This window comes from Bos taurus, chromosome 29 (genome assembly GCF_002263795.3).
Source record: "Bos taurus isolate L1 Dominette 01449 registration number 42190680 breed Hereford chromosome 29, ARS-UCD2.0, whole genome shotgun sequence".
NCBI lineage: Eukaryota > Metazoa > Chordata > Mammalia > Artiodactyla > Bovidae > Bos > Bos taurus.
The window spans coordinates 19,236,766-19,264,555 of NC_037356.1; the positions used below are offsets into that span (position 1 = coordinate 19,236,766).

The following is a 27,790-nucleotide window of genomic DNA, read 5'->3' on the forward strand; positions in this document are numbered from 1 at the left end:
CGACTCCCTCAGACCTCTGTTGAGGGTCCAGGGAAATGAGGTGTGTGAAGTGTTTTAGCCCTTGTAGAGCCCTCGACACATGTAAAGGGGGGATTACATGTTAGGTTAGCAGCAGGTATTCTCTGTGTTTGACTTCAATCCCAGCGATCAAGGTTCCTCTCCCTGCTCTGCCCCTGCTCCATCCCTGACAGCCAAGCAAGGGACTTGATCCACATGATCTACAATGTTCTCCAACTGTAAATGCCTAAAACTGTTTTCTGTTTTGCAGACACCAAAGTTCTATCTATTCATGTGGATTTTCATGGATATTCTTTCTGCAGTTTTCATTGTTGCCATATTTCATTTTTATTGCTAAGCATATGTTTGTAATTTTAAATGCTTTTTTCCCCCAAATAAAAATATACATGATTTGATGGAAGTTTAAGAAAAAACAGTTACATTCTTCTCATAGTCCCACGTGGCAAATCTCAGGGAGACAGGGTTTTAAGGGTTTTCTCTTCCAAACCTCCTGTTTCTTCTCAAGCTGCCTGCAGCTCCTCACACCCTGTCTACCTCCTCTATGTGAGACCATATCCTAAGGATAAGGACTCTCACTAAAGCTTAATCAAAGCCTGTTACTGCAGATCCCTTGTGGATCAGTTGGGAGAGGACAGGGGTTGAAGGTCGTTCAGAACAAGTGCCTCTGCCTCCCCACCTTCCACAGGATGGGACACAGCAGGGTGCTGTGTAAAGAGCAAGCTCCCCCTCCAGGAAACCTGGGTTTTAGTCCTGGCTTTTCCTGTAGTTGCTGGGTGACTCTGGGGAAATCACTGTCCCTTTCCAGACCATAGTCTTTGTATCTGTCCAAGAAAATGACATTTGGGAGTTCTTGAGGGGAAAATGCTACGAGATTACAAGGTTCAGGCAGAAGAGGGGACATCTGGTAGAAAAATTTTAGCTGAAAGATGCTCCATGGTTCTTTAGATCTCATCGTGCCCATCATTTCCTCATCTGAGTTATCTTTTAAAGGAGGAAACTACAAACCCTCCTCCTAAGGTAGCATTTAACTGGGTAATGTTCTTTTCTGGCCACTGCCTGTATTATTTTCACTTTGGAAGAGGTCTGTGAGGCTCACGGTCCCTCTGCTTCATTCTAGGAGGAGAGAGAGCCAGAGTGAAAAAATCCTCCATGGTATCACCAGTTACACAGGTAAAGTCAGAGGCCTTTAGGAAGTCATTGCCTCCAGAAAGCAGGGCCTACCTTTAATGTTTCTCTCAAGAATTTAAGGAGTCTAAAATTATGGAGTGGGAACCAGTGAGAAGTTAGGAGAAATAGGCTGGGCACAGATTCTAGAGGGCTCTTGACATCAGAATTCATTGTGGACTTTATCCTCTAAGCAGTGAGATTTCTTGGAAGATTTTGAATGTGGGTGTATATTTGCTCTCTTGTTCATAAATTCATTCATCACATGATTATTATTGAGTACCTGCTTTGTGCCAGGCATTCTGAGAGGCTGAAGCACCTGAAAGCTGTCTATGGAGGGTGGTTCAAGAGGAAAGAGCTTCTGGCCCACAGGAGCAGTGAGGAAGCAGGCAAAGGTGTAACAATTGACATCTTTGGTTCAGGCATCTAGTTCCAGGACAGAGAAGCCACCGTGTTCATCACAGCTCAGTGTGCTCTGTGTGGCTTCAGGTGTGATGTATGTTGGAAGGTGGAAGGAAAAAATTGCAGAGATCCTGGACTTTTGGTCTAGAGTCTAGGCTCTGCATATAAGCAATCAGGAAATGGTGAACGAGTTTCAAGCAAGGGAGTAATATGCTTAGACTTCTGTGTAAAGGGATAGAACAGCAGAATAACTTATTGATCAGCAGGATAACTAAGGGCTGAGTAAGTGATATAGGTCCAGTAAGGGAAGGGAAGCTAGAGTTTATATTTCAGGAAGTTGTGGGGATAATCACACAGTGAGTTACTGGTTTGGGAAGCCAGTGCAATGTCAAAGGGAAAACCATTTAGGAGGCAGAAGACTGTGCAGTACATGATGCAGTTTCCTCCCACAGCTTGTGGAGCCTTAAGTAAAGTTGAAACAGTCACAAAATCATGAATGAATTTAATTTCTTATGGACAGTGGTAAAGATCATGAGATGTGTACCAACTGGCAGAGTGTTCAACACATACATTACTTAGAGTTGCAGGAATGGATTCATAGGGAACATGAAAACCAAGTTCAGAAATTTGAAAAGCAATTGTCTTTCCTACTGTAAAATTGATAGGTTTAACCAAGCTGATCCAAATTTCTTAAGATAGAGATTTCCAGTAACTGAGTTTTACACATTTTAAAAAGATCACTCTGCTGGCTCTTAAGATGACTGAAGACTGTGTTCCAGCTACCTTATGCTTTTTAGTAGTTATATTAGTAATCCAGGGCTTCCCAAACAAAATACCACAGACTGGGTGCCTTTAGCAACAGAAACTGATTTTTCTTACAGTTCTGGAGGCTAGAGGCACAACATCAGTGCATCATCAGATTTGCTTTCTTCTGGGGCCTCTCTCCTTGGCTTACAGATGCCCACTTTCTTGCTATGTCCTCACACTCTGATTTCTCTGTGCACACACAAACCCCCAGTGTCCTCAGTGTCTCCAGATTTTCTCTTCTCTGCTCAGACTGGATCAGGGCTCACCATAATGGCCTCATTTTGATCTTGTCTTTAAAAGATTTATCTCCTAAATTAGTCCTATATTGAAGTGCTAGTGGTTAGGGCTTTAACATATGAATTTGTGTGGTATTTAGCCCATAACAGTAATCCAACCAAGAAATAAAAGAATGTGAAAATGATGAGAAAACCATGGATGGAAGAGAAGTTTTGAAGGAAAGTTAAAAGAACTGTTTACATTTGAATGAAAGAAGTAATTATAATGCCTTAGGAAAGCACGGTTTACTTGACCCTGAATTCCCACCAGGTTGAAATGCGAAGAAACTAAGATGAGTAGAAAATAAATTAAGACTTTTTCCTGTTTTTGAGAGTTTTTAGTTGCCCATTTATAAAAACCAGTTTTGCATGATCTACATAAATGTGTAGAAATACTCTTTGAGTACCTCAAAGAGACGCCTACAAGGCAAAGGCCTAAGTTTAGAATCAGGGAAGGAACAAGGAAAACTGGAAAGAAGCAGGAGCCACAGCCCGGACCCAGCCAGGGTGGGGAGATTATAGCCTCCAACACTAGCAGTGTCGAGTATTACACCACGACTGCCGCAGAGGGGCATGTCCTGCTGCTGCCACCTCTCTAGCTTTAGGATGCATTTTGCAGCCCTTTAAAAAAAGTCCAATCTTTTGTCTTCTGTATCTAGTGGTTTCTTATGAAAAGTCTTCCAGAAAAGAAGTCTTCTATTTTTTATCATTGTTCCTCTACTTGTAACATGTTCTTTTACTCTGGCTACTTTTTAAGATTGTTCCTTTTACTACTGGTTTTCAGTAAGGTGATTTACCTTAGGGTGTATGAGTGTTTTATCTTGCTGAACTTCTTACATCAGTAAGAGTATAAATTTTGAGACTGTATTTTTTCTAATATTTTTCTGCCACTATCCTCTTTCAGTTACCAGATGTTAGGTGGTTTCTTATTATCCCATGGGTTGCCAAGACCATTCGTTTTTATTTTTAGCCTATTTAATTTTTTTGACTGTACCAGGTCATAGTTGTGGCATGTGGGATTTTTAGTTGCTGCACACAAACTCTTAGTTGCAGCATGTGGGATCTAGTTCCCTGACCAGGGAGTGAACCTGGGCCCCCTGCATTGAAAGCATGGCATCTTAGCCATGCTAGGGAAGTCCCTAGCCTTTTTAATTTTGGCTTCATTTTAGAAATATTGTATTACTGTATGGTTAGTTTTTAACTGCTATGTAACAAATTACCTGAGACCTAGCAGCTCAAAAAAACACAAATTTATCATCTTACAGTTTATTGGACAAGGAGTCTAGGCATAGTTTTGCTGAGTCCTCTGTACAAGGTCTCATGAGGATAACATCAAGGTATTGGCCTGGGCTGCAATCTCATCTGAGATACCATAGTCCTCTTCCAAGCTCATGGGTTGTTGGCAGAATTCAGTTCCTTACAATTGCAAGATTGAAGCCATCCATGTTTCCTTAATCATTCTTGGAATAGTTTTGCTCTAAGGTCCTAGAGACTACCTTCAGGTCCTAGTCATAAGGCTTTTTCACAGCATGACATCTTAATTCTTCAAAGCCAGCAGGAAAATACCTCTTGTAGCATGGATTGAGGAAAAAGAGAACAAAGAAAACAAAATATTACACCAAACAAATAGAGAACAAGTTGAAACATGGTAGTGATAAATTCAATCATTTTATTAATTATATTAAATATAAATGAACCAAATTCTCAAAACATGTGTAGGAATTGTCAGACTGGATAGAAGCAGGAACAACATATATGCTGTCTACAAAAGAAATACTTAAAATACAAAAACATAGAGTAAAACCAAAAAGAAAGAAAACAATATGCCATGTAAACAATAAGCCTCAGAAATAATATCTGGAAAAACTTCAAAGCATGGAACATTGTTAGAAATAAAGGTTTCATAATGATAAAACAGATGATGTATCAGGAAGCCACTATATATACTTAATAGCAGAGCTTCAAAACATATTAAAAAAAAGCTGAAAGAGAGAAATCATACTTAGAGATTTTAAGATTCTTCTCTCATTGCCTGAAAGAACAACTAAACACCCAAAAAATTAAATCAGAAACGATATCTGAATATTTTCAGTGAATGTGACCTAATTGACAGAAAATATACTTAACAACTGCAGAATACACAACATTTTCAAATGTACATTGCTAGCCATAAAATGAATCTAGAAGAATTTGCTGATTTACCTAATACAGAGAGAATTAGGCAAAATGAGGGGACAGAGAAATATGTTCCAAACAAAATAACAAGACTAAACCTCAGAAAAAGAACTAAATGAAATCAAGATAAGCAGTCTACCTGATAAAGAGTTAAAATTAATGGTCTTGAATATAATCAACCAGGAATTCTCTACCCATCAAAAGTTGAAGGAGAGATCAAGAGTTTCCCAGATAAACAAAAGCTAGATGAGGTTCATCACCACTAAACCAGTTCTATAAGAAATGTTAAAGGGAGTTCTTTAAGTTGAAAAGAAATGGCACTAACTGATAATAAGGAAGCTTGCAAAAGTAAAAATCTCACTGGAAAATGTACATATATAATAAAGGTAGGAGATTGATCACTTATAAAGGAAGTATGAAGATTAAAAAAACAAAAGTAGTAAAAATGACTAAAATTACAATAATTAGGGATGTCAAAAATAAGAAAATGTAATAAACTGTGTCATCAATAAATTTCAAAAGATCAAAATCACACACTTTTGTTCTGTGATCACAAAAGGAATTAAGTTAGAAACAAAAAATATCTAGATAATCCTCTAAATGCTGGAAATTAATGAATATCTATAAACATTTCATTGATAAAGGGATCAATCACAATGGAAATTGGAAAATATTTTTAAAGGATAATGCCTATATAATGGAAAAATTTGTGGGGTACAGCATAAAGCTGAACCTAGAAGGAAATTTGTAACTCTAAATGTTAGAAGGAAGATTGTTAAGGTAGAAACTTAATCACTATGAAACCAATCTTAAAAAGCTAAGTAAATTTTTTTCCAAGTAAAAGAAAGGAAATAATATAGATAGGAGCAATGGAATAGATGAAACAACAGAGAAATTTTTAAAAATGAAAGTTTGTTCTTAGGAAAGATTAATAGAATTGATAAATTCTTAATAAGAGAAATTGATTGACAATAATTGAAGTAGCATCATTTATAACCAAGTTATAAATACTGACAAAGGTCTGTCTAGTCAAAGCTATGCTTTTTCCAGTAGTCACATATGGATGTGAGAGTTGGACCATAAAAAAGCTGAGCACCGAGGAATTGATGCTTTTTGAACTATGGTGTTAGATAAGACTCTTGAGAGTCCCTTGGACTGCAAGGAGATCAAACCAGTCCATCCTAAAGGAAATCAGTCCTGAATATTCACTGGAAGGACTGATACTGAGGCTAAAGCTCCAATACTTTGGCCACCTGATGCAAAAAATGGATTCATTGGAAAAGACCCTGATGCTGGGAAAGACTGAAGGCAGGAGGAGAGGGACAACAGAGGATGAGATGGTTGGATGGCATCACTGACTCAATGGACATGGACATGAGTTTGAGCAAGCTCCAGAAGTTGGTGATGGACAGGGAAGCCTGGTGTACTGCAGTCCCTGGGGTTGCAAAGAGTCAGACACAACCTAGCGACTGAAATTGAACTGATAACAGCATAAAACATTAACTAGGAATTTTAGGAAATTATTGTAAGCTCTTACAAAGATAGATGATTGTTCGTTGTAAACTACAAAAAGTTTAATGAGGAAAAATAAGACCTAGGTAAATGGAGCGATATAACACAAAAATGAATTTAAAAACTCAATATTGTAGATATTGGATATCATAGAATTGAATTACAAATTCAATTCAAGCCTGATAAAAATCCCCTTCTTTCTATGAAGCTGGCAAAGAAATGAAGCTCATGTGTGCAGCTGTTTCTTCAAGAGTGAAATTACACTCAGGGCAAAATAACTGGATTCTGGACTGACTGCTTTGGATTTTCACTCTCTTCCAGATTTCAGCTCTACTGTTCCTCATTATATTGTAAATTCTTAGATAAATTTAAGATGTCTTCTTGGTTTCATACGGTATCCAGTTTCAAATTTGTCTTTGATAAGAGTCCATTTCCTAGCTGCATTACTAGAAAAAGTCTCCATCATCTATTGTTTCTACTGTTCAATTTGAAAAAAATAAAAAACTATTTTCTGAGCAATTATTGTGTGACAGATACTCCTGAGCAATGTATATGGGGTGGCAAGCAAGACAAAGTCTCTGTCCTTAAAAAGCTCCCATTCTAGTGGAGGATGTGTTCATTTTTCTATTCAAGCTGCTTTGGAAGCAGTGGTTATGAAATCCATGAACTTTAAGTAAATGTTGATTTCAGCCTTCCGAGTGCTCCCATTTGAGTGAGAACCTCACACAACAGACTCTTAAACTCAAGCACCTTGATAAACTGAGGACCATAGCAAAGTCTTCCCAAAGGCTGGATAGGGAGGAGAACTAGCGGGAAAGAATCTAAAATGGTAAGTGAGGAGCTGACATTTTAAAGATGACTAGGATTCTGTCACATGACAGGCAAAGATTGGAGAAGCGACTTTGAAAGAATCTGTGTTGTTTTCTTTGCTGTCCCATAGAAACTCCAAGTGCAAGCCTCCGTGATGAAGTTTTGGAAGTTGTGGAAATACCTGGACTTTGAATCAAGAGCGAAATGGAATATCCAGACTCTGAAGTCATTATACCAGAGGTTGTCAATGAAACCACTGCACCAACCATGCATCCCACAGATGATGTTGGACAACCAGTGCCCACTGAGCCAGCTTTTGAACCCATCCAAGCACCCACTTCAGAAACCAACAGAGAGGCCACCCTCAAAATTGTATTGCTTACCTTGGAGGCAAATGAACCTACAGTTCCCTTCACGGAGAAGCCTCCTCCTGAAACGTAAACTGAAAAGCCCCCCCACCATTGACTCCCCCCAATAATCCTCTTTTATGATGGTTTCCACCACATCCAGCATGTCCTTCTCCCCCTTTTGGGCTGTCTTCAAAGAATAATTAGTCACAACTTGCCTCCTTCTCCTTTTTCTCCCTCTCTGTGCCCAGGGCAACTTGATGGTAGAGAGAGATCAGGAAAGGGGTACGGAAGAGCCAGGGAGGCTCTCAAGAAAACCACTCTGGTCTTGCCTTTCCTCTCCAGGGGACGATCAGAGGGGAAAGAGTGTGATTCTGGAGTTGGAGCTGGTTGTTCTCCAGGTGTCAGAGGATCTGTCTCATCCTAACCCTTCATAATATTCCCCACTAAAGGAGTGGCTGTGGTGAACATCAGACTATAAGTAAAGGCAACCTCTCAGGAACTGAGAAGGTAATTGATACAATCTTTGGGGCCCTCTGCGGTTACTCAGGCTGACAAAGTCAAGGGAGGAATGCCAGAGTGATGCCGTCCAGAGTCAGAGAAGGAGAGGTGGCATGGGCATGAGCGGGGGCAAAGATCTCACCCCACTCACACATCCAGTCGTACAGTGTGCATGGGGTGCTTCCTTATAGCTTGTCACTGGCTGATTCTCCAGTGGGATGATGGGCATAATCCCATACCTACCCAGTGGCTTTTGACTTTGAAGCTGACTTTTGACTCGAGCTGAGAACCCTGTGTTAGAAGCAGGAAGTTGTGTTCCACTGTGTGACCATCATCTACTCACCCTCCTTGTCCAGGGCTCATGTTCCCGTGTATATGGTAATGGGCAGGAGCAGACACCACAGCACCTTCCCTGGGCTGACTGTGGAGTCCTATAAACATTGGTGGGGCAGGGCTGCCTCGGATAGCCGCATTGTCATCCCAGAAAGCAGGGCTGTGTGGTCTGGGGACTTTGTTTCAACAACCAGCCCCTCCCCCTCCCACACAGGCATCTGGAGACCAGGAACAGCACTCCCTGTGGAGTGGTTTGTCACCTACATGCAGGTGACCCCTAGATGCTTGTGCATTTGAGGACAAGTGAGCAGGCTGGCTGTGCTGAAGTATCAGGGGCCTTGAGGACAGATCCCTAACATGCCAGAGGCAAGAGGATTCTCCCCTGTCACCTCTCCCGGCTCTCAGCCTAGCCACAGTTCAGAGGGATGTCCCACCCCACATCATACCTTCTCTGTCTGAAGACCCCACCCAAGACCTGCCCAGGTCATGTCCAAACTTCGTTGTTCCATCCTGGTCACAAAGTAATATTTTATAGGCTCCCACTGGACATACGGATTTAACCCCAGGCAGCACGGTTCTTGGAGGTTCTGGGGTTCTTGGAGGTTTCTTGATTGACCAAGGAGATATTTCTGGCAGGATTCAAGTGCCACTCTGGATCCACTGGCTCTAGGTAAGGTACAGAAGCTGGTTCCCCCTCTGGATCTCCAGCCAACCACATGTAGGTCTCTACTTCCCAGGATGACATCCAGCATTGCCCCACCCATCCTGCCCTGGTCCCAGCCCATCCCTTTAAGCCCCTTTCAAGCACCTTGTGCACTCAGGCTCCCCAGCCCCCAGTCCCAGACTAGCTTGGCCCTGCACTTGCAGAACACAGAGATGCTTATATAGATCACTCACCAACAGGACCATGTCCTGGCCCCACACAATACCCCGTCCCCCTTCCCGCCAGCAAAGACACTGCAGGGCCAGAAGATAAACACAGGCTTTATGTCTGAAGTCATCAGGGAAGATTTGAGCAGCAGCTCAGCACTCACACTGTTATATATAAAAGAGTTCTGTCTCCCTCACACCAGCTGAGGCTCCTGGAGTTTGGGGAATTAAGCCAGTCCCTTAGGTTTCAGGATAATCTTGGTTTGATTGTTCCAGTGTGGAGAACTAGGTCATCCTCTTGGTTATGTTTCCAGGCCATGCACAGAAAGTCAAAAGAGGTCACGTGGTAGGACTAGTCTGAGTTACAAATGACATCCGAGGAGCACGGGCTCTTACGATGGCAAGGTCACAGTAAGCCTGGAGTAGAACCAACAATGTGCTTCAGGGTGAATGGAGGGAGTTCTGCCTCCTGGCAAGGCCACCTCACTGGAAGAAGGGTCAGAGGCCACGGTGATACTGTCATGGTGGCCAGCCAGCCCAGCCTCCCTGCCTGGGTAGTCAGAGTCTTCCCCTGGCTGCAGAGGTCGCTGATGGTCCTGAGCCAGCTGCTGCCTGGAGAGCAGGCACGGGGCCAGAGCCACCTGCCCACTGTTCCCTCGCCACTCCTGGGGCCCCACTGTTTGCTCATGGCTGTGAGCATCTGGCTAATACAGGGAGTCGGGAAGTCATCCATCTTGTAGCCCTGAAAACAGCAGCAAGAAGATAAACAGAGCACCGAGAAGGACATGGCTGTCCACTCAGACCCAGAACACAGACAGCTCCCAGGAAACTGCAGTGGACAGAAGCCTGGACAAAGACAAATCCTGCCCCCATCTGGACTCAGTCTCCCTAGCCAGCAGCTGAAGTTATGGATTCATCCACCCAAATTCTAGGATTTTAAGTTGTTGTGACCCTACATTAAGGTGCTGGTTTTTGGGTCCCTCAAATCCTGAATGCCTGTCTCCAGGAGTGATCATAAAGGCTGTACCAACTGAGCTCAGTTTCAGGAGGCCTCATTGCTAATGGCTCTGCAGTTGACCTCAATGACTAAAGGCTCAATCTCTAAATATTAAAGACACTGGGACATAGACCCTGAGTGGGTGATGTGTTCCTCAGCTCTACATTAAGCCCCTACCCCAGACCTAACCTGATCTAACTTGACCCTGACCACAGGCTAAGCTGCACACTTCTCCTGTGATGTGGGGGCTGGGAGGATGGCTGAAGCTGCAAGTGGGGCTAGGGAGCCCCCCAGGCCTGGAAGGAAGCGCTCTCACCAGTGATGTTTCACAGAGGAGTTTGCTCCATGTACCAGGTTCCCAGTGGTGATGTGGAAGAAGGTGTTGCTGCTGCTCCAGTTGGAGAACTTGGTGAAGGGGTGAGTGGTCAAGATGTCCTAGGGGAGCAGAGAGAGTCTGAAGTTGCACAGCTGGACTGTCTGGCCTCAGTCTCCTCAGCTCCAGCCCAGAGACACCACCCACACGAAGGACCTCAGGCCCTCAGATGGGGACAGAAGCAAGAGGGTAGAGTCCAGCTGTGCCACAGAGCTGCTGTGCGAGGCAGGCTGTGGTTGGGACCAGCTAGAGGGACAGCCAAGGGAGCCCAGGAGGCAGTCAGGTGTATAGGGCCAGTACTGCAATTTTAAGAGCTTCAAGAAACTATGCTCCCACATGAGGTAATCCAGTGGAGTTGGAAGAGGGGGATGAGAAGACACCACCTCGGGGAACACAGAGTGTGAGCTGGGTTGAGAAGCAGCCCAGGGAAGTAGAGAAGAGTAGAGAAGCCTGGGAGGACCAAGGGAGATGTGAGGAAAACCAGGCAAGTGGGCCCATGGAGCCAAGAAAAAGATGGTGGTCATTGCCGCCTTCGCCAGCAGCCCCAGTTGTGCCCTCCTGTGTCCGTGGTAGGACTCTTCCCCCCTGGTAAGAACTGCTCAGGCCCTTACAACTGAGCACAGTTACCCCAGCACAGCCTGCCACCCCGACTAATGTGGGCAGAGAGCATTCTGGAGGGAGGAAGTGGGTGGTAGCATCTGATGATGCTGAAAGACCAAGCACTAAAAGAGTTGAATGGATTTAATAGTGAGGATTTTGTTCGTAACTCAGAGAGCAGTTTTGATGGAGAGGTGAGAGGTAAAGAACTAGACACAGCAAGCACATATAGCCTCTCAAGATGCGTGGCCAGGAGGGTGGATGAAGTGAGGGTGACAGTGACTAGAAAGGTCTTTTGGGTTTGGGTCTGGGATCAAGTGCAGACAGAGAAGCCCACCTTCCCGCTGCTCTTCCCTGTCACTGCTCACATTGATGCTGGGATTGAAGAGGTTGAAATTCTTGTTAATGGCAAATAAGAGGATCTCAGGGTAGAGGAGATCAAGATGGCAGAGTGGGAGAACGCTCGCTAAAACATCAAAATTACCAAAAATATAAAGCAACTCTCGCTAAATTCACTTGAGGACAAGCTGAACACTTGCTCTACAGCCAAGGCTGTAAAGAAAGATACACACAGACTCAGGGATGTATGAGAAGTGACCAGGTCGGGACTGACCCCCTTTAAAGAAAGATACACACAGACTCAGGGATGTATGAGAAGTGACCAGGTCGGGACTGACCCCCTTTAAAGAAAGATACACACAGACTCAGGGATGTATGAGAAGTGACCAGGTCGGGACTGACCCCCTTTAAAGAAAGATACACACAGACTCAGGGATGTATGAGAAGTGACCAGGTCGGGACTGACCCCCTTTAAAGAAAGATACACACAGACTCAGGGATGTATGAGAAGTGACCAGGTCGGGACTGACCCCCTTTAAAGAAAGATACACACAGACTCAGGGATGTATGAGAAGTGACCAGGTCGGGACTGACCCCCTTTAAAGAAAGATACACACAGACTCAGGGATGAGAAGTGATCAGGTCGGGACTGACCCCCTTTAGCAGGAGACACAAAACAGGAGAAGGATATCTTGGGCTCAGGGATTCTACTTAGGGAGTGAGGGGGTCAAGCTATGTATTAGGAAAGTCCTGCATATAAATAGCCCTCCAGGACTATACAGTAGATAATTGTTTCTCCTAACTCAAAAAATAAGAGGAATATACACAGAATGAAGAATCAGAGGAGCCATTCCCACTTAAAAGACTATGAGAATTACCCTGATGGAACGAATAATTACACAGACCCCTTCTGTATAATATTGGGATAGTCAAAAAGTTCATTTGGGTTTTTCTGTAACATTTTATAGATAATGAGTTTGAAACCAAGTTCAAAAAGGAGGTAATGAAAATAATTAAGGAATGAAAAAATGCTGTGAACAGAAATGCATATTACTGTAAGAAGGAACTACAAATTATAAAGCAGACACAAGAAAAATTAGGAAATTCATTTTCTGAGATGAAAGCAGAACCAAAGGCAAAGAACAGCAGAATGAATAATGCAGAATAAATCAGTTATCTTAAAAACAGAGTAATGGAAATTACCCAATTAAAACAGTAGACAGAAAAATCAAATTAAAAAAAAAATGAAAGCAATATAAGAGACTTTGGGTGTAATACAAAGTGTGCTGATCTGTGCATACAAGGGATTCCAGAAGGAGAAGAAAGAGATGAAGAACTGAAAATGTATTTGAACAAGTTATGGCTGAAAATGTCCCTAACCTAAAGAAGAAAACAGATACGATGATACAGAAAGCACAGAGAGCTCCAGACAAGATGAACCCAAACAGACCTACAGCAAGACATAATACAAATGGCAAAAGTTAAAAATAGAGGATTCCAAAGGCAGCAAGAGAGAAACAAAGAGTTAATTACAGGGGAACCCCCATAACACGAACTATTTGAAGTAATAATGACTGAAAAACTTCCAAAATTAATAACAAAAACCAAAACACAGATTTGGGAAACTCAGAGAACCTGAAGCAGGACAATTACTAAAAATTCTATACCTTGCTGTAATGCTGTGGTTATGCTACTGTATCATTCGGTCACCATCTTGATGACGCATGCGCCAGATGCGTGACCTGATGCACTGTGTTCATTGCTTGTAACTTATGAACTTAAACACAATGAAGAATGGAAATATCATGAAGCACCCACCAAGAAAGGGATAAAGATCAGGAACAGTAAGAGTTTTGGGAATACCGTTTTCCCCCTTTGATCTGGACAATCAAAGGAGGACCAGATTGTTTTCCACCTCCCTAGTGCTGCAAAGTCTTTGAACTCCTTTGAGAACAAAGAACTCTGTAAGGTATAAATATGGCAGTCATCCACACTTAAGGCAAGATCCCCTCCATGAACGCGTGCATGTAGTGGATGGTGCTGATAAAGAGTTGATGCTTTTGAACTGTGGTGTTGGAGAAGACTCTTGAGAGTCCCTTGGACTGCAAGGAGGTCCAACCAGTCCATCCTAAAGGAGATAAGTCCTGGGTGTTCATTGGTAGGACTGATGTTGAAGCTGAAACTCCAATACTTTGGCTACCTAATGTGAAGAACTGACTCATTTGAAAAGACCCTGATGCTGGGAAAGATTGAAGGCGGGAGGAGAAGGGGACGACGGAAGATGAGATGATTGGATGGCATCACTGACACGATGGACACAAGTTTGAGTAAACTCTAGGAGTTGGTGATGGACAGGGAGGCCTGACGTGCTGCAGTCCATGGGGTGGCAAAGCGTCAGACACGACTGAGCGACTGAACTGAACGGAACTGAGTGGATGGTGTTCCTGCTGAGGCTCTGGTGTGCTGACCCCAGGACTTCCCAGCTGCAGAGAGCCAGATGAAGGTTCTTTCCCCCGGATTGGTGAGATTCATTTACTAGTGCTATTGTAAATTCCATTATTTCCTTTTGCTTTGACCCTTGAGTCATACTAGCCTAAATAATAAATTGATGTTTGCTACCATCTTGTGGACTGCATCTGGAATTCTTTAAAAGAAACACTGAAGCAAAGCTAAACACTAGACATATTATATTTGAATTGCAGAAAATCAAAAACAAAAAAAATCTCTAAAGAAATCAGACAGGAGGAAAAAAAAATCCTTATCTATTGAGGAACAAATATAAGAATTATGTCAGACTTCCCATCAGAAACCACACAAACAAGAAAAGAGTGGACTATTTATAATTGCAGGAAATGTCAAAAGAAGTTCTTCAGAAATAAGGAAAACAATATAGGTGAGAAACTCAAATCTACATAAAGAAAGAAAGAGCATCAGAGAAGGAATATGTAACTCGAAAATGAAATTTTTAAAATTTAGTTTAAAACTTCTAATAGAATAATAGTATAAAATTTTAGTAATCTTGGATTACTTAAAGAGTTCTTAGAACATCAAAAGCATGATCTTAAAAAAAAATGGATAAATTGGACCTCATTAAGATGAAAAGCTTTTGCTCCGTGAAAGACATTGCTAGTATTTCAAGGCAAGGAATATTGCTAAGGGTAAAAGTAATATGGAGCATAATATACCTAATTGTATTATCTTTGCTTGTCAGTGCTATGCTCAGGTTTACATCCTGAAGGAGACAACTTTTGATATTTTGCTAAGGAACAGCACATAATTTGGGGTGTAAAAAACTTAATCTTATTTTTCTGAATTTAGGGTCCTATGTTTGGAAGATAGCGTAAGAATGTTATAGTATGCAAGTCATTTAAGATTGGAGTGTTATGTATCTGAGAACAGAGAATGATTCTAGTTTTATTGTCTATTAAGCATACTGATAAAACAATGTTTTAAAATAAAAATAGCAGAACATAACATAATTTTAAGGAAATTTAATTCCTTAAGGTGAAAAACATTTGTTTTTGCTATCTAAAAATAATAAAGGGCATGCCAAACTTAAGGCATGCAATAACAAAGCACAAGTTATCTGAAGGAAATATAGAAATAGATTTTGAAATTATTATTAAATACAGAAAAAATAGTAGGAGACTAGCCTGTGTTCCTTTAGCTGCAAAGGGAAGTAGGAGACATTGAGTCTCAGATAGTGACCAGTTCAGAACACTAGGTGGTGCTATTAGCCTAGACTATTTGATGTCACTGGAGGCTGAACAGCCTCAGAATAGAAAGTCAAAAATTGCTTATGTATTAAAGGTGTGAATTGTTTTGTAGAATATATATCAAAGTATTGTGATAATTCTTGATTTTCTACTCTAGAGATGATTTTGAAAATTTTTTTCTGTTTTGAAGTAGTTTCTTTTTAAATATTTTATTTGATGGGCACTCCATTTTTTTTTCTTATTTTAAGTTAAAGATTATATATACAGTGTGTTTCTGTTTAGAACTCATAGTAAAACAAGATAACAGGTTTTCATATTGAGATGATATATTCAGAAAGAACTTGGTGTTAAGTTTTAGTGAACTTAATTCAAATCGGTGTTCAACTCCATTAAACTTTTAAAAATACTGAAAAGTTGATTTCTTTTAAGATTCATGTTAATTTCTTTTAAGATTGAGAATAATTAAATTCATTATTTGACTTCTGTACATGATTTATACCACTAAATTTTTATTGATACCTACATTGAACAAGTGAGAGAAACCCCTAACTCAGTGTGGCTTAAGCAAATGGAAATTTATTGGGTCACATAATTAAAAGATATGGCATTGCTGATTTCAAGTGAAGCTTGATCCAGTGGCTTAATTTTTTGGATTCTCTTCAACTGTTAGCTGTGTTTCTCTAGCTCTTGGCTTCTTTTGCAAATAAGCTCTCATCTCCTGAAGGTAGGGTAGGTCTCAGCAGGTTTATATCCTTCTCATTTTGTTTGTTTGTGTCTAATGACTCCAAGAAGGGTTGTGGTGTTAGATCATATTAGGTCTGTTTGGCTTGTCTTGGGCTGCCTGTCTACTCTGGTAGCTGTAGATAGAATTAGCAATCCTAGAAATTTAAAGATTAAGAATGTTGGAGGGATGGTTTCTCAAAAGCAGATTTGAAGATTGTTATAGCTTCCCTGGGAGAAGGCAATGGCACCCCACTCCAGTACTGTTGCCTGGAAAATCCCATGGATGGAGGAGCCTGGTAGGGCATGCAGTCCATGGGGTCGCTAAGAGTTGGACACGACTGAGCGACTTCACTTTCATTTTCCACTTTCATGCATTGGAGAAGGAAATGGCAACCCACTCCAGTGTTCTTGCCTGGAGAATCCCATGGACGGAGAAGCCTGGTAGGCTGCAGTCCATGGGGTCGCACAGACTTGGACATGACTGAAGTGACTTAGCAGCAGCAGCATAGCTTCCCTTGGGCTTCCCTGGTGGCTTAGATGGTAAAGAATCTGCCTGCAATGTGGGAAACCTGGGGTTGACCCTTGGGTTGGAAAGGTCCTCTGGAGGAGGGCATGGCAATCCACTCCAATATTCTTGCCTGGAGAATCCCACGGACAGAGGAACCTCATGGACTACAGTCCACAGGGTCACAAAGAGTCGGATATGGCTGAGCGACTAAGCACAGCACAGCCACATAGCTTCCCTGGTGGCTTAGATGGTAAAGAATACACCTGCAATGCAGGAGACCTGGGTTCGATTCCTAGGTTGGGAAGATCCCCTGGAGAAGGCAATGGCTACCCACTCCAGTATTATTGCCTAGAGAATCCCATGGACAGAGGAGTCTGGTGGGCTATAGCCCATGGGGTCGCACAGAGTCATACATGACTGACTGACTAAGCATGAGCATGGTAGGACCTTTGCTAAGTGGACAGGTGACCCACAATATAAATAAAGATTTTAACGAAAAGACTAAATAGTCAAAGATCCATCTGGTGTTTTAACAAAGAAAAAATTGAATTATGGTTGTGCAATAGTATAACATTTGTCAGTAGAGACTCAAAAGCCTTTTAACCATATTTTTAAATGAGCTAATCTGAACTAACTTTGTCAAAATATTCATACATTTCATTGCCTTTTGCCACATTCATTATTTGCAGATATTACAAACCACAGCAAATATATCAGTGGTTCTCCTTCCCTCAAATCTTATGTAATTTATTGTACACACTTATTTGCCTTTATTTATTTTGTTTCACATTCTAGAACAACCAAATACTTTCAGCTATTTCACTAAACACACTGTTTAGTTCAGTTGAATAGCCTTATTCTAGCATAATATGTAGAGTGTGAAATAATACACCTAAGGAAAAATCCTAGCATCTGGGCTGTATTTTATTCCTGGAATTGTTCACTGTTGAGTGGAATGATTGGACCTGTCACATAGCTTACCTATTGGTTGAATAGGTAATTGTACTTGTAATTGACAATTGTATTTGTCATTATTTTTTAAGCTTTATTTTTCTCATTTTTAATATATGCTGTCATCAAAATTAAATAGTGGATTTGATGGGTTCTTTTTGCAAATTGCATCTTACTGTTACCATAGTGCAACTCTAAGAGCCAAAAATAATTTTCCATGACCACTGTTGTGAAACTTATGTCATGTTCTATTTGTCTGTGTGTCGTGTCTCCCTTACTCAGCTGAATATTTTGAGAATAGGATTTGTGTTTTAGGAGCACACTGAGTATGTTGCTGAATAAATGATTATCTAGTATCCAGGGCTTAGTGAGCAAATCTTACCCTCCTTTCTTCTCTATCAGTGTCATTGGAATGTACAGTTAATGGCATTGGTAAGTTAAACTTCGTGAAACACTGTGCTGCAAGTAGCATCCACTGCCACAAAACCAAGGCAACGCAAGCCCTTTTGATTGCATTTAATAAACCCCTCCCTAAATGGCAACCCACTCCAGTGTTCTTGACTGGAGAATCCCAGGGACGGTGGAGCCTGGTGGGCTACCGTCTATGGGGTTGCACAGAGTTGCACACGACTGAAGCGACTTAGCAGCAGCAGCAGCAATCAAGCCACAGTTGATCTTTAATCCAGTACAACATGAAGTGTTAGCAGTGATGCTGGTTGGACAAAAATAAGTATGGACTTTACTGTGTTCCATAATTACTCAGGCTAAGGAATTTAAGCTGTTATGTTGTACACATAGACTTCAGTTCAGTTCAGTTCAGTTGCTCAGTTGTATCCAACTCTTTGCAACCCCATGAACCACAGCACACCACGCCTCCCTGTCCATCACCAACTCCCGACTTGGGTTATGTCATTTATCACATCAAACAAAGTAAAAGACACATTTTAAAAATTGCCTCAAATTATTCAGTTCCTGGTGGGATTCATATTCTTAAAAGGCTGTTTCCTAGGAAATATGCTATTCCTTCATATGCTTTATAAGCAGACATGTTTTACTGAGGGTTTGGGGAGTCTTGCAGCTGCAGAGGTCTAAAAGGCCCACAGAACATCCAGCCCTGCCCTAGGTTACCATCAAAGAGTCTTATTTCCACATATTTAAAGAACATAGGAGTTATACAATAAAAATACTGTCAACTTAGGTAAACTTTTAAGTATATTTTCTTTGAGAATTGTTATGATAATCATTCAACTATTATACCACAAATCCATTTTTATCTTCTTCTAGGTCAGGGATATTTCTCTTCGTTTAGTTACTACTTACAAAAATAGTCATTATTAATACAGTTAAAGTTGTCTACACTAGTAACATCTTAAGGAACTTAATTACACTTAGAGTGATGACTGAGTATAAAAGAGTTAAGCAAATTATTATTTTTAGTAAGAAAAACATGATAGGCTAAATCAAAAGTGCATAACTTAGAACTTCCCTGATAGTCCAGTGGTTAAGAATCCACCTGGCAAAGCAGGGGAAATGGGTTTGATCCCTGGTCTGGGAAGATTCCTCATCCTGCAGGGCAAATAAACCCACACACTGCAACTGCTGAGCTCACATGCCTAACTGCTGAAGCCAACATGTCTTAAAGCCCATGCTCTATACCAACAGAAGCCACTGCAATGAAAAGTTTGTGCACTGCAACTACAGAATAGCCCCCCATGCAGCCTAATAAATTCTTTAAAAGTTTATACACTTAAACAAATAAAAAGAAAATATGGCCAGAAAGATAAGGAACCAAAGCATTCAAAGGCGAGTCTGGCATTTAACAGGAGAATCTTTTCCCATTGCTCTTTGATGAAAGCTGTTCTACTTCATGCAGCTGTTTGCTTGTGCCAAGGATCTTGGGGCAGTTGTTGACCTCTGTGGTTCTCTGGGCAACCTGGGTTTGTAATCTCTGATGGCTGTGACTTTCCAATTGTTGTCAGATGAGTGTTGTGATTTTCGTTGTGAAATGTGTATCCAAGGATCAATTCCTTCTACTTTAATGGCTCTGTTAGAGTTGAATATTCGATATAGTCCTTTTCAGTGATGTTCAACTTTCTATGAGTTGTTTTCTACACACTGGATTTCACTGATGAGGTGGTTGGAAAGGAAAAACAGCTGTTCTGTTAATGACAGGAGTGAGATATATTGCTTAACCCCTTATAATATTTACCTGAAAAGTTTGGGTAAATTTTAGCTAAAAGATTTTAAAGTTAGGCTAGAGATATTTCCAAAATGTAGGCTTGCAAGTGATCAGTTGATGGAAGATAATCTGTTGATAATCAATTGACAGAGATGATGAAGGACAGGAGATGGTGCTGCAGTCCATGGGGTTGCGAACAGTAACACACAACTTACCAACTAAACAGCAATAACAACAAATCTAGGATTACCTCATGGTAATCCTAAGAAAGATTGGTCCTTGAGGGTATAGAATATCAAGAGTGTCTGATAGTTTGGTCTATTTGCGTTTTTACATGTCGTGTATTCCTCCCACTTTTCTAGAGTACTGTGTGTTGAAGGACATTTCCTGTCATTTTTTAGTAAGGAGCTGGACTTCCCAGGTAGCTCAGATGGTAACATATCTCCCTGCAGGGCAGAAGACCTGGATTTGATCCCTGGGTCAGGAAGATCCCCTGGAGAAGTGAATGGCAACCCCCTCCAGTATTCTTGCCTGGAGAATCCCATGGACAAAGTTGCCTGGTGGGCTACAGTCCATGGGATTGCAGAAAGTCAGACATGACTGAGTGAATAACACTTTACTTTACTAAGCTTTACCTCATTCAAAGTAGCACTCCCAATAAAATGTTTTCACCTCTCACTAAATAGCTGGGTTGGAATGGCTTAGGTAAAGAACGCAAATATATAATAGTTTTTAAAGCCATTTTAAGTCACAGTGAAATTCAATTGTTAGTGCCCCCAAAATAAACACACAATTACTAGTAAAAATTCATAACCCACAGAGGGAAGAAATGGTACAAAATCTATTTGGAGATCCTCAAATTATCCTGTGGGGCAAGATTCCAATTCATGTCTGACTTTATAGTTTTTCTAGGATTATGTTGGTTATAGATGAGGGAAGAACTGCTCCTATCTTCTGATGTCTTAGAAAGTTATCCCATCAGTATGTATTTAATACGTGATTTTGGTGATTACTATAGTGATTTTATCTGGTGCTCCAGTGGTTAAGAATTTGCCAGCCAATTCAGGGGACATGGGTTCGATCCCTGGTCTGGAAAGATTCTACACGCTGCATGGCGGCTAAGCCCGTACACCGTAACTGTAGTGAAGCCTCATGTGCTCTAGAGCCTGCGCTCTACAACACTGGAAGCCACCGCAATATGAAGCCTGGGCTGTGCAACCAGAGAGTAGCCCCCTCTCGCCCCAACTAGAGAAAGCCCATATAGAGCAACAAACCCAGCACAGTGGAAAAAAAAAAAAAAAAAAATACTGTAGTCAATTTCTCCCTACTGTGGTGAATTGTATCATGGAGGATTTAAAGAAATGCCCATCTGAGCTTAACTGGTACCACCAGGTTGCCATCATGAATCTCAAAACCTAGGAAGATCTAAGTAAAGTAAGTAAAAAAAAAGTAGCTCAGTCGTGTCCGACTCTTTGTGACCCCGTGGACTGTAGCCTACCAGGCTCCTCCGTCCATGGGATTCTCCAGGCAAGGATACTGGAGCGAGTTGCCATTTTCTTCTCCAGGGGAGAAGTTACTAGCAGTCGGTTAATGAAAGAAAAGAATGTCTCAAAAATCGGAGAATGGCACCAGGCCCCTCACCCACAAGATGTATTCTGAGATAATCTTGGCACCAGGCAAGTCATCCCAGGCCATAAATCTAGTGCTTTTTGGAATTGGGGGCGAAATACTATGCATCAATGATGGAATTTGTGAATTCCACAGACTGGTCTGTCTTCTGTGAAAGAGGCCCTTGTCTAAGGTCTTTAGTCAGAGGATTCTGTGTAGAATGGTGATCTGCTAAAACTTTTTTCCAATGTCTCATCTCACAGGCTCTGAGTAGATGACTAATTTGGCCAACACTGGTTTTTTTTTTTTTTTTTTCCTGAGGCAAAGATAAAAACCTTTACTCCTAGATCAATGAACAGGCATTTATAAACAATGAGTCTTTGATATGTTAACTTGTTAATAGATTTAGATCATGGCCTCATCTATTGTATACTTTTAAAGAGAAAGATTTATGGTTATTTGGGAGGTCAGGAAGGTGAGCAAGTTCAGCACAGATGACTGTTGAATAAATATTTGAGATCACTAAAGGTCTTTCTGGGTTCTGTTTTTTATTTTCTGGTTTTTTTATTTGGTTTCTGAATGGGAATGAGAACGAATACAAAGGGTGGTATAAAAATGAAGATTAAGTTGTCTAGAGACAAAGAGAGAATACTTTAGTCTTGATAAAATGTGAGATAGCTACTGCTTCCTTCTCCTGAGAGATAGCCTTCTCTCACCAGCTTTACCAACAAGTGATCTAAAATTGGCAAAGGATGATAAAAGTAGCCATCTACTAAGTTCAATATAGGCAATATATATATGGACTGAGGTATGATAAAATGCTTGCTCTATAATACACAAAAAAGTGACAGTTCCTGCTGTGAGTAAGTTACACTCAGTAAAAGCAATAGAGTGAGGGAACTATTGTGAATATTGCAATATTGTGTACCAGCCATTCCCCTAGACCCACAAAATATTTTATCATATTTAATCAGCAAAATAATAATGAGAAATACATAGATTATCTTCCCCTTTCCCATTTTATTGTTTGGATAATAACAACTTTAAGAACATAAGCAATTACATCAAGGTTACAAAACAATAAGCATATTAAACCAGGATTTGCATTTGGTTGAAGACATATACAAATAAGTATAGAGAACAGAATTAAAGAGGCATAAAAAGGAACCATTGGAATTGAATGCCTCCAAAATCTCTTTAGTTCCAAAATATTTAAGGAAGTCTTCATGAAGGCGATACCATTTGAACTAAGCTTGCAAATAGAGGAAAGGATTTTAACAGTTAAATATGGCAAGAAAGATATCTTGGAGAAGGAAATGGCAACCCACTCCAATATTTTTTCTAGGAAAATCCCATGGACAGAGTAACCTGGAGGATTGGGCTACATTCCATGCTGTTGCAAAGATGGAATACAAATAAGCACTTACATGTGTGTGCCTGCACACGCACACACACACACACACACATGCAGCAAGGAAGACAAAAAAATGATAGAGCTGGGAGTGAGTCCAATTCAGTCTGAAGCCAAAGTCTATTTTTTTCCACTACACATAATTAAAACAGTGAGAAAATCTGGGAAACCAATGAGAGTAAAAATGTATTACCTTGAGTTAGGGAAAAAAGATTAAAAAGGGAACTCCAGAGAATAAGAAGGCCCTTCAGTGCAAATACAGCAGGTTCTGTGTTATAGAACTGTTGTTTTTCAGTCACTCAATTGTGTTCGACTCTTTGTGACCCCATAAATTGCAGCACACCAAGCTTCCCTGTCTTTCACTATCTCCTGGAGTTGGCTCAAACTTACGTCCGTTGGATCTATGATGCCATCCAACCATCTCATTCGCTGTCATCCCCTTTCTCCTCCTGCCCTCAGTCTTTCCCAGAATTAGGGTCTGTTCCAGTGAGTCAGTTCTTCGTATCAGGTGGCCAAAGTATTGGAGCTTCAGCTTCAGCATCAGTCCTTCCACTGACTATTCAGGACTGATTTCCTTTAGGATGGACTGGTTTGATCTCCTTGCAGTCCAAGGGACTCTTAAGAGTCTTCACCAGCACCACAGTTCCAAAGCATCAGTTCTTTGGAGCCCAGTCTTCTTTATGGTCCAATTCTCACATCCATACATGACTACTGGAAAAACAATAGCTTTGACTATACAGACCTTTATCAGAGAAGTGATGTCTCTGATTTTAAATAATCTGTCTAGCTTTGTCATAGCTTTTCTTCCAAGGAGCAAGCGTCTTTAATTTCATGGCTATAGTGACTGTCTGCAGTGGTTTCAGAGCCTAAGAAAATAAAGTCTCACTGTTTCCATTGTTTCCCCATCTATTTGCCATGAAGTGATGGACGTGAGTCTGAGTGAGCTCCGGGAGTTGATGATGGACAGGGAGGCCTGTCATGCTGAGATTTATGGGGTCGCAAAGAGTCGGACACGACTGAATGAACTGAACTGAACTGATGTGACCAGATGCCATGGTCTTCATTTTTTGAATGTTGAGTTTTAAGCAAATTTTTTTCATACTCTTTCACCTTCATCAAGAGGCCCTTTTGTTCCTCTTCTCTTTCTACCTTAAGGGTGGTGTCATCTTCATATCTGAAGTTATTGATATTTCTCCCAGTAATCTTGATTCCAGCTTGTGCTTCATCCAGCCAGCATTTTGCATAAGGTACTTTATATATAAGTTAAATAAACAGAGTGACAATGTACAGCCTTGACATACTCTTTTCCCATTTTGGAACCAGTCTGTTGCATGTCCAGTTCTAACTGTTGCTTCTTGACCTGCATACAGGTTTCTCAGGAGGCAGATAAAGTGGTCTGGTATTTCCACCTCTTTAAGAACATTACACACATTTTTATAGTCCACACAGTCAAAGGCTTTAGTTTAGTTAAAGAAGGAGAAGCAGATGTTTTTCTCGAACTCTCTTGATTTTTTGATGATTCAACAGATGTTGGCAATTTGATGTCTGGTTCCTCTGACTTTTCTATATGCAGTTTATACATCTGGAAGTACTTGGTTCACATAATGTTGAAGCCTAGCTTGAAGGATTTTGAGCATTACCTTGCTAGCATGGGAAAAGAGCACAGTTGTGCTGTAGTTTGAACATTCTTTGCCATTACTCTTCTTTGGGATCAAAATGAAGACTGATATTTTCCAGTCATGTGGCCATTGCTGAGTTTTCTAAATTTGCTGGCATATTGAGGGCAGCACTTTACCAGGATCATCTTTTAGGATTTGGTATAGTTCAGCTGGAATTCCATTACCTACACTAGCTTTGTTTGCAGTAATGCTTCTTAAAGCCCACTTGACTTCACTCCAGAATGTCTGTTTCTAGGTGAATGATTACACCATTGTAATTATCCAAGTCACTAAGATCTTTTATGTACAGTTCTTCTGTTTATTCTGGCCACTTCTTGTTAATATCTTCTGCTTCTGTTAAGTCCATACTGTTTCTGTCCTTTATTGTGCCCATCTTTGTGTGAAATGTTCTTTGTTAACTCTAATTAAAAAAAAAATATATATATATATATATATTATTGAAGAACAGTTGACTTACAATGTTCCACGTACACAGCATGGTGATTCAGTTATACAAATACCCATATATTATTCTTGAAATTATTGTCCATCATAGGTTATTACAAGATATTGACTATAGTTTCCTATTCTATACAGTAAACTTTGTTACTTGTTGCATATCTATTTTTTAATTAGAAATCTAGCATTCTATTCATACTAAGTCAAACAAGTGTAATCAAAATGTAATAATTTTTTTAGTTAGGCAAAAATTAATGTTTTTGAAAATACATATATGTATATATATATAAACTTTTCTATTACACTATTACACAGGCTGAGAAAGAACATAAAAAAAGAAGAGTTGGAGAAATTGGAGAACATGAAGTAAATGAAAGAAGCACTGAATATGAAATAGAAAAAGTGAAACAGTCTAGATAAAAAGTAAGGGTTATCATATAGTCCGGTTGTTTTTAAACATGATTGCTCATTAGAAACATATCTGGTGCTCTGGAGAAAAAAAGCAATACCTGTGCATTTGTATTTTTCAAAAAATTTCAAAATAATTCTGAAATGCATCTGGATTTTAAAAAATGGTTACAGGTTTTTCTGTTAGATCCTAGTTTTGGTGATATAGAGTGCTATTATTTTTCTGTTGACCAATCATGATACAATGGTAATAAGTGAGTAATAGTTACATAATCACAATAGCAAAAATATTTATCAGCTTTCACAATCAATAGTCAGGCAAAAATAAACGATAATTATAATTGCAAGTCATAATGGGAACATGATTAACTTAACAACATAAAATAATTACATACAATTTGGGGGTTTCAAGCAGAGCAATCAGTAAATGGAAGTGCATATGTGCACATATTTTCATCCACCCAGCCAGTCTATGTCTTTTGGTTGGTGTATTTAATCCTTTTACATTTAAAGTATATCAATGCGTATGGTCCTATTACCATTTTTTTAATTGTTTTGGGTTTATTTTCTGTAGGTCTTTTCCTTCTCTTATGTTTCCCGCCTAGAGAAATTTCTTTAGCATTTATTATAAAGCTGGTTTGGTGGTGTTGAGTTCCCTTAATTTTTGCTTGTCTGGAAAGCTTTTTGATTTCTCCATCAAATCTGAATGAGAGTCTTGATAGGCAGAATATTCTTGGTTGTAGTTCTTCCCTTTCATCATTTTAAATATATCATGCTATTCCCTTCCAACTTGTAGAAAAATCAGCTGATAGCCTGATGGCAGTTCCCTTATATATTATTTGTTATTTTCCCCTTGTTGCTTTTAATATTTTATCTCTGTCTTTAATTTTTGTCAGTTTGATTACTGTGTGTCTTGGTGTGTTCCTCCTTGGGTTTATCCTGCTTGAGACTCTCTGTGCTTCCTGAACTTGATTGACTACTGCCTTTCCCATGTTCGGGAAGTTTTCAGCTATTACCCCTTCAAATATTTTCTCAGGTCCTTTCTCACTCTCTTCTCCTTCTGGGACCCCTATATTGCAAATGTTGGTGCATTTAATGCTGTCCCAGAGATCTCTTAAGCTGTCTTCATTTCTTTTCATTCTTTTTTCTATATTCTGTTTGGTGGAAGTGGTTTCTACTATTCTGTCCTCCAGTTCATTTATCTATTCTTCTGCCTCAGTTATTCTGCTATTGATTCCTTCTAATGTATTATTCATTTCTGTTTGTTTTTTCTTTAGTTCTTCTAAGTCTTTGGTAAACATTTCTTGCATCTTATCAATCTTTGCCTCCATTCTTTCTCCAAGATCCTGGATCATCTTCACTATCATTATTCTGAATTCTTTTTCTGGAAGATTGGCTAGCTCCACTTCAGTTAATTGTTTTTCTGGGAATTTATCTTGTCACTTTATCTGGGACATAACTTTCTGCTTTTTCATCATGATTAAATTTCTGTAATATGGTTTTTGTGTTAGCTGTTGTGAGACTGTGCTTCTTCTATCTGCCCTTTGATGGATGAAGCTAAGAGGCTTGTGTAAGCTTCTTGATGGGGAAGGACTGGTGGTGGGCAAAACTGGGACTTGCTCAGGTGGGCAGGGCCTTGCTCAGTAAAACTTTAATCCAATTATCTGCTGATGGGTGGTGTTGAACTCCCTTCCTGGTAGTTGTTTTGCTTGAGATGACCCAGCCCTGGGCTCTATGGTAGGGTTAATGGCAAACTTCAAGAGGATTTATACCAAGAGGGGCCTTCTGGTGCCCCCGTCCATTTGGTGCTGCTGCTATTGCTGCTGCTAAGTCACTTCAGTCGTGTCCAACTCTGTGAGACCCCATAGATGGCAGGCCACCAGGCTCCCCCATCCCTGGGATTCTCCAGGCAAGAACACTGGAGTGGGTTGCCATTTCCTTCTCCAATGCATGAAAGTGAAAAAATAAAGTGGAGTCGCTCAGTCGTGTCTGACTCCTAGCGACCCCATGGACTGCAGCCCACCAGGCCTCTCCGTCCATGGGATTCTCCAGGCAAGAGTACTGGAGTGGGTTGCCATTGTCTTCTCCGGTCCATTTGGCAAGCCCCTGCCAACCCACGCCTCCTCAGGAGGCCCTCTAACACTAGCAGATAGTTTTGGTTCAGTCTCCTGTGGTCACTGCTGTTCTCCCCTGGGTCTTGGTGCACAAAAAATTTTGTTTGTGCCCTCCAAGCCTGGAGTGTCTGTATCCTTCAGTCCTCTGGAAGGCCTACAATCAAATCCTGCTGGCCCTCAAGGCCAGATTCCTAGGGGATTCCAAGTCCCTTTGTTGGATCCTCAGGCTGGGAAGCCTGATGTGGGGTTTAGAACCTTCACAATAGTGTGAGAACTTCTTTTATATTATTGTTCTCCAGTCTGTGGTTCACCCACCCAGCAGGTATGGGATTTGATTTTATTGTGATTGTGCCCCTCCTACTGTCTTGCTGTGGCTTCTTCTTTGTCTTTGAACATGGGGCATCTTTTTTTGGTGGGTTCCAGTGACTTCCTGTTGGAGATGGTTCAACAGCTAGTTGCAATTTTGGTGCTCTTGCAGGAGGAGATGAGTGCACGTCCTTCTACTCCACAATCTTGAACCAGAAGCCTCTAATTT

General features: G+C 40.7%; 1 protein-coding gene across 1 annotated transcript in view; it reads left to right on the forward strand.

Annotated features, from left to right (window-relative positions):
• Positions 1-7,723, forward strand: part of LOC112444840 (glycerophosphodiester phosphodiesterase domain-containing protein 4-like) — a 115,843-nt gene extending 108,120 nt beyond the window's left edge. The window contains 1 exon segment of the mRNA XM_024987388.2: positions 7,294-7,723. Within this exon segment, the coding sequence (XP_024843156.1) occupies positions 7,294-7,641 (348 nt within the window). The 3' untranslated portion in view covers positions 7,642-7,723.
• Positions 7,724-27,790: the final 20,067 nt, after the last annotated feature.